The sequence below is a fragment of the Sinocyclocheilus rhinocerous genome, unplaced genomic scaffold (genome assembly GCF_001515625.1).
Source record: "Sinocyclocheilus rhinocerous isolate Xijiao unplaced genomic scaffold, SAMN03320098_v1.1 scaffold31, whole genome shotgun sequence".
Lineage (NCBI taxonomy): Eukaryota > Metazoa > Chordata > Actinopteri > Cypriniformes > Cyprinidae > Sinocyclocheilus > Sinocyclocheilus rhinocerous.
The window spans coordinates 403,300-417,222 of NW_015638575.1; the positions used below are offsets into that span (position 1 = coordinate 403,300).

A 13,923-nucleotide genomic window follows, 5' to 3' on the forward strand; every position below is an offset into this window, starting at 1 on the left:
GTTTTGTTTTGTAGAAAACATGGAAACACCAAAGACGCTTTAATACAGTATGTTGTGCGTTTTAATAGACCGGTGACGACCGTGCAGAGTAGCATTATAACAGAACTTTCAAATGTATCTAGTATGATAAAAAAAAGCGCTGCTTACTTCCGCTGCTTTCCGGAAGGCGTGGAAGCGGTCGACTGTGGCATAATAAAAGCTCCGCTGCTTTCAAGCCGTGTGTCGCGCTTGTTCAGCGGCCTCGTTTTGCTTCGACGGCTTTCAGCCTCACCCTGCTTCATACTACTACGTTAATAAATCTTTAATACGTTAGCTCATCCATGAACATGATTTCGGCCCGAGTCCCATCGGATTGCTTCGGCTGTGGGGATGAAGGCGACAACTCCCATGATTCCACACCCAGTCATGGCGTCATCTAACTACGCCTTTGTTTCTTTGTTTGTTTTGAATACGCGCCCTCTAGTGGCAAAAAATTACATATTGTGCCTTTAATTGGATCAGTCTGGTGCAGGCTTCTCATGCTCCCCTGAGTCAACGGCTAAGGTAAGACAATCAAAGTGCAAAAAAACTAAATATTTGTCCCGGAGGATCCACATGTGATAATAGACTTGATATAAATGCGTTTTCTACAAAAACATGTGTTAAGACTAATGCATGTCTCTCTCTATTTACATACACTAATCAAGATGCATTGTAAGCCATCATTGACACATTTCAGGAGATAAAAATGGCAGTTTCAGTACATTACTATTCCAGTTATACCATGAATGTGGTGAAGATTTTATTTTAAGATACTAATCTGCTGTAAAGCAGCTTTATTGACCTTAATGTTGTGCATACATGATTGAACTTGTTCTTATCAATAAATCATCTGCTTTACCCACAGAAACATGCCCGCACATACCCAACAGTCCATCAGTTGAAAAAAGACAGTAAGAGCTCTGGGATGCATTTGGGACAGAGCCAAACATTATTTTTGCTATTCCGAGAGCCACTGGTGTCACACAAATGACTTTTCTACATTTTACTTTATCATACCATTGGAATGCACATGTTGATTCTGCAGAAAACATATAATGTCAAAAAAAGTGTAAAATCATTCCTTTAATGGTAAAACTGCAGTAAAAGATCTGTACCTAATCTACCCCTAAAGGGTGCATGTTTGTACCTTAAGGGTACCTATTAGTATCTTAAGATACTAATATGCACTCTTTACAGTAACATGACATACAAAAGGTGTACTTTTTGAGGGAACAGTCTCAGTAACAAGCTAATTTTGGCACTTTTTCTGACTGTGCAGCTAGCTACTACCTCATAAATACATCTGAAAACATTTCGGAACCCTTGTTTTAAGTCTACACAATAACCTTAGTAACTGCCCAACAATGGAATAAACTCATGTGAAATTTCTATTTTAAAAAGCGTTGAAGTAATACTTACATCTGGGTATTCTTTGACAGGCACAAAGAGTTTCTCTTGGAGTTGTGCAATGGGCCCCACAGCATCCGGGAGCTCGGAAGTCCTTTTATCTGTGCTGCCGTTCAGAGTGTCATTGTACATGTCCTTCCGTACCCGTCCAATTTCTGTCAAACAGACACATTAAGAACTCAATTATATTAAGCCACTCTGAATTAAGACTTGGATAGAGGTTATAAGCCAAACAGGCTTAAAGGGATAGTTTATCTAAAAATGAACATTTTGCCACCATTTACCCACCCTCTTGTCATTCCAAACATGTATGACTTATTTTAATTTGTGGATCACAAAAGAAGATATTTTGAAAAAATCTCTGTGTTTTAGTCCATACAATGGAAGTTAATAGGTACCAAAGCTGTTTGGTTACAAACATCCTTCAAAATATGCTTGCAGGTTTGAAACGGCATGAGGGTGAGTAAATGATGACAGACATTTTTATGTTTGGGTGAACTATTGGGTTTAACATCTGATAGAGGAAAACTTCCTCAAAGATCATGTCAAATTTTTCACACTTCAAAAACAATGCAGTTCTCCACATAGATTTTTTTCCATAAAAGTTGCTTCATTTATCTTTAAAAACAAAGAGAAGTACTTTCTGTTATAAATGACTTGCTGAAGTCTTGATGAGTTCATGCAAAACTATTTAATTCAAAAGCAACTCCTAAAGGGTATGAGAGCCCAGCCAGCCATGGAGGAACTAGCGCACCATGATGTGCATTCACAAAGAGTGAATCAGACACCAGCTTTTTGAATGCTCGCCGGTCCAAACCGAGGAATTCCAAAGAGACCAGCTTAAAAGACTGAAGCAATAATTATTGTTTAACAAAAGCTCTTTGGAGGATATTGGGAAGAAGTAGCAGTATATTACAATGGATTTACACTGATGTACAATATGGTTCAAAATGACAACATCAAAGCATGGCCCAGGCCTGCAGATTAAAATGACCGAAATATAACCCTGAGCTGAGCTAGCCATAGCCTGCTGGGCTCCCATAGGATCCTCCCAGAGTAAAGCAGAGAACCTCAACAAGATCTCATAGGCAATAAGTCAACAGTACTCAGCACTGTGTCCTCTGAACTCCACCGACAACACCACTCACAGTCCCAAAAAACGAACATGATTGTTTTCATCATCTCTCATATGCCTTACATTAGTGAACACAAGCATGTAAGCACATTTACACTCAATTACATGCAACATATGCTCTTGGCACGAGTCCATCTAACCATGTGTCCGATTCCTAAAACAGTGTTTTCTGATTTACAATGTTTTAAATGAATCCCAACTGGTTAAATTAGGGCTGGTTTTGTCTGCCCATATGCTATCATTCTGAATAAAGTTGATAAAATAAACACTCTGAGTAAAATCAGCCATGCAAGGTCCCACAATGAAGCACAAATCCAAACATCAGCTCAAATTGCTCAAAGCCAATTAATTTACACATTCTGGCACTTACACGTGAAATTGGTATAATTGGTCACTTTACATTGAGTGCTGAAAGGGGATTAAACAGTCAGCCAGAAGTTTATACCGGGTTTTGTTTGACTCTATGGCTTAACATTCCAATAGTCTCAAAACTTTGGACTAAGCATGACTTATCCCATGAGTCACAAGGGCTGGGCGAAATATACAATGTTCACAATGATTCTGCTGGCAATATTAAACAAGCAACACTGTGAATATCACAAGTTTCATGGTTTTTATTCGTCCGTTAAGTTAAAAGGATAGTTTACCCAAAAATATCAATTCTGTCAACATTTACTCACCCTCATAAGACTTCCATTCATCTTCGGAACATTTTTTTAAAGGGGTCCTATTATGCTCTTTTACAAAGTCTTGATTTTGTTTTGGGGGTGTACTAGAACAGGCTCTCATACTAGGTTGTTCGAAAAACACATGATTTTTCACATATTTTACATTATTACAACACCTCTCTCCCCAGTCTGGCATGAATGGCTCGAATAGTTCCTGTATCAAATGAAGGCCCGCCTTCTGAAATACGAAATGTGCTGTGATTGGTTAGCTGGGCCAGTGTGTGTTGTGATTGGCAGCACTCGGCGCCTGCTCGGGAAATATCATGCCGCTTACCATAGCCGCCTGCGAGCTTCAATGTAAATATTGCGTCAAAATCAAATCAATTTGAGCACGATTTAAACCCGGATGATTGTAATCACTCTAAGTTCGTCTGCCTTGGAAAAGCTAGTGTGTCTCCGACATAGTGATAACACTCGTTGCCTCTCTAGTGCAGCTCAACCAGGTCTCGTCCCATTCGTCGATATTTGTGATATCACAAATCCCAGAAAATATGCGTTGTAGTCCAAACGAGTCGTTCGTTGTAGTTTTTGAAAAGTGATTTCTGTTAAATAAAATATCTCCTTTTGAAGTGGACTTTGAGCTTTGTAACTTTGCAAATCTTTTTTATGCTCAAACAGCAACATTACAGACTAACTAAAGTTGAAAAAGTGAAAAAGCATAATAGGACCCCTTTAATACAAATGATTCATTTGCATATTTGGTGCAAATGAAAATGAATAATACTGATATTAAGTCAATCTTCCTTGCGTTTGTTTAGCAAAAATCCATTTGAAAACACTTAACATTTTGGAACTGCTTGGAAACAATGACATTTTGGTTGAAATGGTGATTCCTCAGTGAAAAACATTACAGAACAAATACATAAATAGATTGAAAATTGAAAAAATGAACAGTAAAATAAATACTACTGTCTGTTTTAACCATATATATTTTCTCTGCAGAACAGCTGAGATGACATAAGACATATAATTTTCCACCCCCAGTTTAGCTGTTATTAGCACAATCTTCAAGTGCACTAAAAACAAACATTACAGGCGACTGGTCAACACTGCAAAACCACTACATACACAGACAGTGAGATAGTCCTTCCTACTGCTGCTGTAGACCGTCATTTACACGTGTGTGCGTGTGTGTGTATGTGTGTGTGTGTGTGTGTGTGTGACCGAGAGAGAGAGCACAAGATGACTCTGATTACAGTTTGTGTTTGTTTACTGTCATCTGAGTCTAGCTGTCCAATACTACAGTATGATACAGTTGGTCTGGTATGGCAGCAGGTGAGCAACGGCTACATCACTGAGACATAAATATCACCTCCATAATGCTAGCAGTTCTCCTGCACTTTAAACACACAACGCTACAGATAACCTATTCAGTTGCTGTTATTTACTAATGACACACTGTCATGCGTCTGGCTTAAATTACTACTTCTGGCACCTTTAGTATTTTTCACACTTTTAGTGTCAGCCATGGGAAGTTTGTGCCTATATTATCATTTCAAACAGGCAAATTTGGATGCAATTTTTAGACTTTTTGAAACTTGAAACGGTTTAAAAGAAAGAACTGGAAATCAGAGATATGTGCTGGCAGAAAAACAAGTGTGATTTAATGTGAGATGTCAGACACATTCCTTGGTCGTTTAGCGAACAAAAGTGTTGTTGCTGGACACTGGATAAAGACAAAGCGGTTACTCAACCAAACACTGCTTCACAGTATGTGCCATTACATAAGGCTCAAAAAGATAGGTGCACATACACACACAAATTCATATAAACGACAGAAGTGGAGACTATACATGCTAGCCCAGTGTGTTGTTATTGGCTAAACCGCATCTAGCGCGCGTCTAACCGTCCCGCCCCTCACCTCGGCGGCATGTGCTCCGGTTGCATTGTAAACAACTGCATCGTTAATATCGCTTATCAGTTTGAGCCCGATTGAGAAGCAGCAACTTTACAGATCTTCTTTATGCACCAAGAGCTTGTAACACTCTAAAGAGAAAGGAAAAAATGAAATCGCATCATATGACCCCTTTAAAATTGTATGTACCAATTCATAGTAAAGTGTACGTCATGCACCGGATAGTTTTAAGACTTTGGAACAGAAACAGATTATTTCAGTCTCTCGTACACAGTGAAGTTGACCATCTGTGGCAGTGTGGGAGAGATGAGAGATGCTGAGATAAACAGAGGAAATGCGATAAAGAAAGGTAAATAAATAAATAAAAGATAGAAAAGGTTGCAAGAGGGATGAAAGAGTAGACCGCAAACAGTGAAGCCATCTGGATACTCGTCGACTGCCAGGAAACTGTCTGACTCCTCCTTCGTTTTCACACACAGAGAACAGACACCACAGTTACTGCAATTGTCAGGTTGTTAGTGACAGTGTAAAAACAAATGTGTACATGCAAGAACAATATTTCCCTTCGCTCTGACAATATATCTTCAAACTGCATGCTGTTTTCAGCTGCAGTCCAAATACTTGTGGTGAAAGCAGATCTATTTCAACTGCAACTATTGTACAGTCATTTTAACCAATAACCAATGACTTATGATATCTCTTCCCATATACAGTGCTTCAAAAAAAACTTGGGGTCAGTACGTTTTTAAAATGTTTATTCTTTTTTTAAATCTGCATTTATTCCAAACAAAAATATAACAAAACAAAAATATAATAAACACTACCCTCGTGGCCAAAAGTTTTGGCAGTGACATAAATTGTGTGTTTTGCAACTCCTTGAAGTTCTTGATGGAATTAAGTAAAGTAAAGTAAAGTGCAATTTACTTTGTAGCAATTTCCTTGCATGTGAGGCCATTTTGATGCAAATCGATGATGGCTGCACGTGTTTCTTTGGAGGTAACCATTGCTGTGAATGAACAACACAACAGCTTAAGCAGCAAACTTTGCGCAAAACAAAATTTGTCACTGCCAAAACTTTTGGCCATGACTGTATATCTTTACTGTCACTTTTGATCAATTTAATGCATCCTTGATGAGTAAAAATATTCATTACTGACTCAATGTTTGAACCGTAGTGTATATGTCTCAAAAACATCATAAACGCGCAGTATAAAATTAGTCTACATGATTTATACGCTATATTCCAATTATTCTGAAGCCATCCGATAGCTATGTATGATGAACAGACTCAAATGCAAGTAATTTTTCACTGAAAATCATGCCTTCTGCCATAATTCTTAAAATAAACAGAGTGGCAACTTCGATGTCAATGATGTTTGGTCATGTGATGTGGCGCAAGAACCAATATTGTCTGATGATGGCATTCAACCTGACATGATGCCCTAAAAGATATCATATTTCACTTAAAAGCGACAGCGGAGGGCAGGAATTTCAGAGAATATAGACTAAACATTTGATCTGTTCATACAAATTACCAATATGGCTTCAAAATATAAAATATAGACTTTGTGAAAAAGTTTGTGAAAAAGCTTTTGAGTACAAGAAAAGCAGGATTTGGAACAACTTGAGGGTAAGTAAATGACAGATTTGTCATCCTGATTCTCCTGACAATCAGAAGATTAGAATGTGCAGCTTGTGCTTATCACTCTGATTGTGATGGTCAGCACTAACGTGCTGTTGTGATTGGAGGATGACTGATTGCGTTTAGGCTGAGAGAGATTGCATGTTGGTGGCAAGAAGACTACAGCAGGCAAACTGGCAGTTAAGGGTGAGATAAGTATTGAGTATTTACAGATGCAAGCAAAGCTGTCTGGGAAGAGCAGGAGAGACTGATGAGATCACCGACACGCTCGATAATCAACATTTATCTTATCAAAGAAAATGGCCAAAGGGGGACAAAGAAAAACAGACACACAGAGACAACCGAAAAGCACCTCCACAAACCCACAAGACATGAGGATTGACACAGAGGCCCGAGATTTGACCTGAAAATAACATTACAGCTGTCACTTCATAGCTCCAGGCACATCTGTCTGCCACTGCCAAACAAAGCAGTTTCATTCAGAAAGACCACTGCGAAAAACTGATCTAAACATCATTAAAACAATCTTTTATTGTTTGAGATTGAAAGCCAGATGTGTTGAATCCCTGCAGGGAACAGAATCAGTTGAGGCCAATTATGAATGTTACTCCATAGAAAAACATTTGCTTTTGCAATCTTTAATCCAAAATGTAAAAACTTGTGCTGACCTCTAAAATGACTTCCCTTTTCGGTGGACATCACTAAGCAATCCCAATTTTAAACCAACTGTCTGAGAGACCACTTTTCAGGATAAATAAATTCCTGATGGATGAAATCATGTCCTGTCCTACATTATTTCTGACTAAATATCATGTTTCACTTTTTTTTAATATAATTTTTTATCACATTTAAATTTGTTCATTTTGTAATGACAAAATTTAAATGGAGAATCTAAATACAATAAAATATAAACTACTAGTTTGAGGTCTGTAACATTTTTAAATGTTTTTGAAAGAAGTCTCTTATGCTCACAAAGGCTGCATTCAATTAATCATAAATACAGTAAAAACAGTAATATTACAAAATATTACAGTTTAACTGGCTGCTTAATAACTGCTTTAATATATTATCAAATGTAAGTTATTCCCACATTGTCAAAGCAGAATTTTCAATCGCCGTTACTCCAGTTTTCAGTGTCACATGATCCTTCAGAAATCATTCTAATATGCTGATTTGATGCTCAATAAACATTTCTTACTACTGTGAAAATGTAATTTAATATTTATATTTAATATAATAATATTAATATTTAATATAAACTTAATCTTTTTGTGGAAACCATAATGCATTTTTTAAGGATTCAGGATTTGATCAATAAAAATTTCCAAAGAACAGCTCCCCGTTGGAGCTTTTCATAGGGTTTCATTCACCTGTTCCCTATGGAGAAGTGTTTTAGAAGAATTAATTTAGTGCATATTAATTTTGGGACATCTGTCCTGACTGCACTTTGCAGGAATTGGAGGGAAGCTCGAAGCTGTCTAGTCGGCGTGCCCTCAACCCATACCCTGATCCCCTGGGCCTTTCTGCATCTCGCTCTGTCTGAGTCACGGGATCTGGCTAAAGAGGTAATAGCTTAATGCAGTCAAAGTCAAAGACCATTGATGTCATATGTATTCCGAGATGAAAAGGTCATATAACTACACTCGCTCAGACTCACTTATACTGAAAGACATTTCAAGACAGCATGTATATGAACAATTATGTTAAATAATAGATACATGGACACAATTATACGTGTAAAGTGACTATGTTTCCTGGAAAACACATTCATACCTGATACTCTCACACGCAAACAAACACTTGATCTCCATCTGTGGAACATTCAGCACCTCTAACAGTCATGAAGTGGTGACAGATTCATGAAGAATCATGTGATCTTTGCTCCAGTCCACTCTGCGTGTGCCCTTGTCACGGTCATATGATGCATATAGGTCAGAGTGGTGTCCCTTCATTGCTCATGTGCCAGTCTATGTTTGAAAGGGGTGACCAGAGGACCATGCTTTACACTTTAACCAAGACCATAACGTGAGAACAATCAGAGGTCAAGACACCAGTGAGAATTCAAACTTTCCGAACACATTTGTCTGGAGCAATTTCATCCCTTTAGGAAATGCATGACGCTATGGGGACATTTTGAAATCTACCAAAATACTGATTTAAGTGGCAAACTTAAAAAATGTTTTTTAAAAATCACAACGTTTAAGGCACTTTCCATAAATAATATGCAAACTTTACCCCAAGTGTTATGCAAAAATGCAATCAAACATATTTTGCTCTTTAATTTATGGGAACCCTGAAGATTATTTATACTATTTGTCTATTTAATTTAAATGTTTATTTAACATTTACTGACAGAAAATACAATAAAATATTTCAATTTATGGGAACCCTGTATTTATTTTATACATTATGTCTATTTAATTTCAATGATTATTTAATGTTTATTGATAGGAAATACAACCTAACAAATATTTTTATTTAATTTATGGGAACCCTCTAGTTTATATTATAAATGTTGCCTATTTAATTTCCATCAGGAGTATTAAACTGCATTTAGAGAAATTGGAGAAAAAAGAAAAAACAAACCTCTTATGAAATGAATAGGGAAAAAACACAGTATTTGACCTTCTGAGGTTGATGATTTTCTGAAGGTTAAGCACCTTCCATTGCAGATCATTTATTGAAAAACTGGAAAAAAAAAATGTGATAACCTTTATATTATTACACAGGATTATCAGCAATAAACTGAGAATGAAATAAGCCAGGGCCATGGGCTGTATGATTAGAATGAGAGGGAGAAAGCGAGAAGTGATTCTGTTATCAGGTCCTCAGCTTCCCCTGCATTCTCAGAGGAAAGCTGCTGGTTACATGCGTTCTGCAGCATTCAAATAAGTTAAAAGTGCATCGACCCTGAGCAAACTCTAGCTTTAAATACAAAACTTGCTTTATAATACCAACCAGGTCTGGAGGGTCTAGACAGACGATTTAAAAATGGCTAGTATATGTTAAAAATGGCTCCACTAAATTCACAAAAACATCATATAGGCTAGTCTCGATTACAGCAAGTAGTTCCCCAAATTTGAGTATCATCCAAATGCACCATGGCCCGTAATGATGTTTTGTGATTGGATGTATCTGTGCAGATTTAATAAGTTTGCTGGAAAATAAAAAAATTCATTTGAGCAAACTAAAAACGTTTTCAGCTACTGTCGTTATACCATGTAAAATCTTTATAATGCCTGTTAAACATCAAAACTTGAAAGTGAAAGTGACGTGACATGTAGCCAGGTATGGTGTCCCATACTTGGAATTTGTCCTCTGCATTTAACCCATCCAAGTGCACACACACACACAGCATTAGTGAACACACACACCGTGAACACACACCCGGAGCAAACTTGATCATTATACCACATAAAATGTTAGATTGTTACGCTTCTGAGGTGATAAGCAAATTCTGTTCTTTTGTTCATGAACGAATAAGTGTTTTTTTTAAAACAAATTGTTCTCATTTACTTCCATATACTGACTCATATCTTTCATTCCTTTTGACTGCTTTCCTGGCTTCGTATTTATAAAATAACCCACAAGCCAATAGAATTTGAGTACAGCTGTGAAGAATTTCATTAGTTGGACTAACTGAAAGAACACACCCCCCTCACTTAAGGAGTGAGTTAATCTCTCCTTTTGTCTTCTATTGTAAAACGTGTATGATGCTTAAACACTGAAGTCTGTAGTCTAGATTAGTAAGCACATCAATTTTAATAAAGGATCATAAGTCTTGTTTCAGTCCTAAAAGACTCTATGTTTACAACGAATCAGTGAGTGAAGGATTCAAAGACTCACTCATACTCACTAACCGACTCCCACTTGTCGCCACCAACTGGCGTAACACTGGCTGCGTTTACATGCACAATTTTTGGTTCAATCGGACTGAATTCATTCCGATTGATGAATCTGAATGTAGTGTTTACATTAATGTAAACACTAATGAACGCTAAATAAAGTGATCGGGTTGATGTGCGCGTTTATATGTCACAAGCTTCAAATCGGAATTGATTTTTTTGGACATGCGCACACTACACAAATATAGAGTTTCTCACTGTTTGCACATAATAACCACTCTCCTACATGTCTCTTTATTTGTTTTTAACAGCAGAATAAACCGCTGTGCCGTGCTGCTCATATTTATCACGCAGTAAAAATGCCCCTCCCCGCGCCCAAAATGAGTTGCCTGTGGATGAGAATCCAAAACAAGGACTGGTGGGAGGTTGTCCTGCTCCACTTCACAGTTGCCCAGTGAAAGGAGAGTTTTATAATGACAAGACACTCATTTATACAATACTTTATTCAAAAGGAAGAGCGGTTTGTTCTGTGCCTCATACATCATTATGCTATTTCTTCTTTCTACTACAGCTATTGCACATGCGCAGTCCTTTCAGTTTTGGGGTTCAATCCGATCGAGTGTTTACATGCACTCTCAATCATATTAGAAAACGAATAAACCACCCCCATCCGATCGAAATTTAATTCTGATCGAGCTCAATCGGATCGATTAAGGTGTTTACATGAAGGCTTTTCAATCCGATTGAGCCGTCAACCCGATTACAAACGGATTATTTGGTTGCATGTAAACGTAGCCACTGTAATATACATTAAAGTCTCAGAGTTGTCATGACAGAACTATGTATAGTAAATGCGCCCAAAATGAGTTGCCTGTGGATGAGAATCCAAAACAAGGACTGGTGGGAGGTTGTCCTGCTCCACTTCACAGTTGCCCAGTGAAAGGAGAGTTTTATAATGACAAGACACTCATTTATACAATACTTTATTCAAAAGGAAGAGCGGTTTGTTCTGTGCCTCATACATCATTATGCTATTTCTTCTTTCTACTACAGCTATTGCACATGCGCAGTCCTTTCAGTTTTGGGGTTCAATCCGATCGAGTGTTTACATGCACTCTCAATCATATTAGAAAACGAATAAACCACCCCCATCCGATCGAAATTTAATTCTGATCGAGCTCAATCGGATCGATTAAGGTGTTTACATGAAGGCTTTTCAATCCGATTGAGCCGTCAACCCGATTACAAACGGATTATTTGGTTGCATGTAAACGTAGCCACTGTAGCATGCAAGAAAAAAATGTCTAGAGTTACTGGGATGAAAAAAAATTCATAAGATATTATTTACAACAAACTTCAGAGCTTCTTTACAACAACCAGGAAACAGAAAAATAACACAGACATATTTAGGATAAATCTGAAGGCATCCGCAGTTCCTACGAGCATAAAACTAATTCATTGTTTAAAAAAAAAAAAAAAAAAAAAAAAAATATATAAAAATATCCATTTAAAAACTGAATCTTTTACAATTAAGATAAGATAAAGATATCGCTTCCCCTAAACTGCAATGTCCTACTTTATTAACTTCCTAAATTGTCAATTTAAGTAAAAAAGACAAGTCCAAAGTCCAAAGGCTGCGCCCGCAAATCAGTCATTCAGAGAACAAATTTTATTTTTGAATATGAAAAATCTACCGAGGTCCGGACCTCATATAGCTGGCTACGGGCCTAGTTAGAACTAAAACTATAATAAAGTTATTTTTATAATGAGGGTACATTGAGGGTACAATTTGATGTTTACATTTTAAGCCTTTCTCGGCCGATTCCGATAACGTTCCGATAATATTATTATCTGTATTTATTCAGGTATTAAGTGCTTGTGTCCTAACACTTGTCAAGGATGCACATACGAGATGTATTTCAGTTTCATTAATCAAGATGTTGTTTCTTTACCAAAAGTGGCAAAAAGAGACAAATGACAGATAACATAAATGCACTATAAAGTTGACATTATGGGAATACCCTTCAGGTGTGACGACTGTCTGAAGCCCAATGAGATTTTTATCCTAGTTCATTAGCTGATGGCATTAACAATGCCAAAAGAACGCACCCGCGCCAACACTTCTCAGATCTCTTTTCTTCAGGAAAACAGTTTATCTGCCCATGCTGTCTTCAGAGTTTTATTGTGTTTCAGCAACTCCCTTTAAGTGGAGTTTATGTTCCTTTAAGGTGGAACACAATGCTGTTTCTTTTTGAGAATGGAGAAAGCTTGGCCCGTCAGAATGGTTCTGTCTCTCTTACTTTCGTTTTGTAATCTGAGGAGTTTGGCAGTGGGCAGACGACGCTCTTCCTCCACGAGTGTTCAGGATGCATGGACCGATTTGTTGCTTCAGGCTATCAAAATTTGGCAATTGCTCCATGGCTGATTCTGCTCTGTCTGCTCTATGGTGGTTTGTACATGATACTGGGATTTGCATTTGGGGACGAAGTTCACCAGTTCCAGTTCTTCCATTAGCCCTGATTCGGAACTGCATCAAATTTCTGTTTTGTTGGCAATCGGCGCTCAAGTGCTCGTGACTCTTTATCTCCAGGAGATCGGCTGTTTCCGGAGAGAATCGTAAAGCTGTATCTTTCTTTTATAAATCTGATAAAACTAAAGACTCTTTGGAGATATGAAGGATGCTATACTCTATAGGTACTCAAGATTAACATGAGATTGGCAAAAAAGTGTGTGTTATGTCCCCTTTAAGAATAAGATTTTGTAATGTTTTCGAAGAAAGTCTCTTATGTTCAAAAAAGGCTGCATTTATTTGATCACAAATACAGTAAAACAGTAATATTGTGGAATTACAATTTAAATTTTTTAACTTTTCTATTTTAATATATTTTAAAATGTACTTTAATCCTGTGATGACAAAGCTGAATTTTGAGCAGCCATTACTCCAGACCTCAGTGTCACTTGATCCTTCAGAAATCAATCGTTTTGCTGCTTAATGTTTTTTTTTTTGAAGAAGAAGAAACAGTGATTTGAAAATGAGCCGTGATTTGGAAATCTTTTGTAACGTTATCGGTTTACTGTATCCTTGCTGAAACATAATTGTTTCTTTCTACCAAATAAATAAATAAAAATCTGACCCTAAACTTTTGAACATTAGTGTATATGAATGGAGGACTGTCATAATATTGTGGAAAATTAAAGTCACTCACCATTGTTTTTCTCACTGTCTGCAGGCTTCATCTGTATGGGATGATGCATCTGTAAAGAGAGAGAGAGAGAGAGAGAGAGAGAGA

At 37.3% G+C, this 13,923-nt stretch overlaps 1 protein-coding gene across 4 annotated transcripts in view; it reads right to left on the reverse strand.

The window, feature by feature from the left end:
* Positions 1-13,923, reverse strand: part of LOC107749853 (protein quaking-B-like) — a 43,906-nt gene that overhangs the window by 25,540 nt on the left and 4,443 nt on the right. For all 4 annotated transcript variants that reach the window (XM_016565052.1, XM_016565051.1, XM_016565055.1 and 1 more), the window contains exon 3: positions 1,441-1,583. In XM_016565052.1, the coding sequence (XP_016420538.1) occupies positions 1,441-1,583 (143 nt within the window). The remainder of the gene's footprint in view (positions 1-1,440; positions 1,584-13,923) is intronic.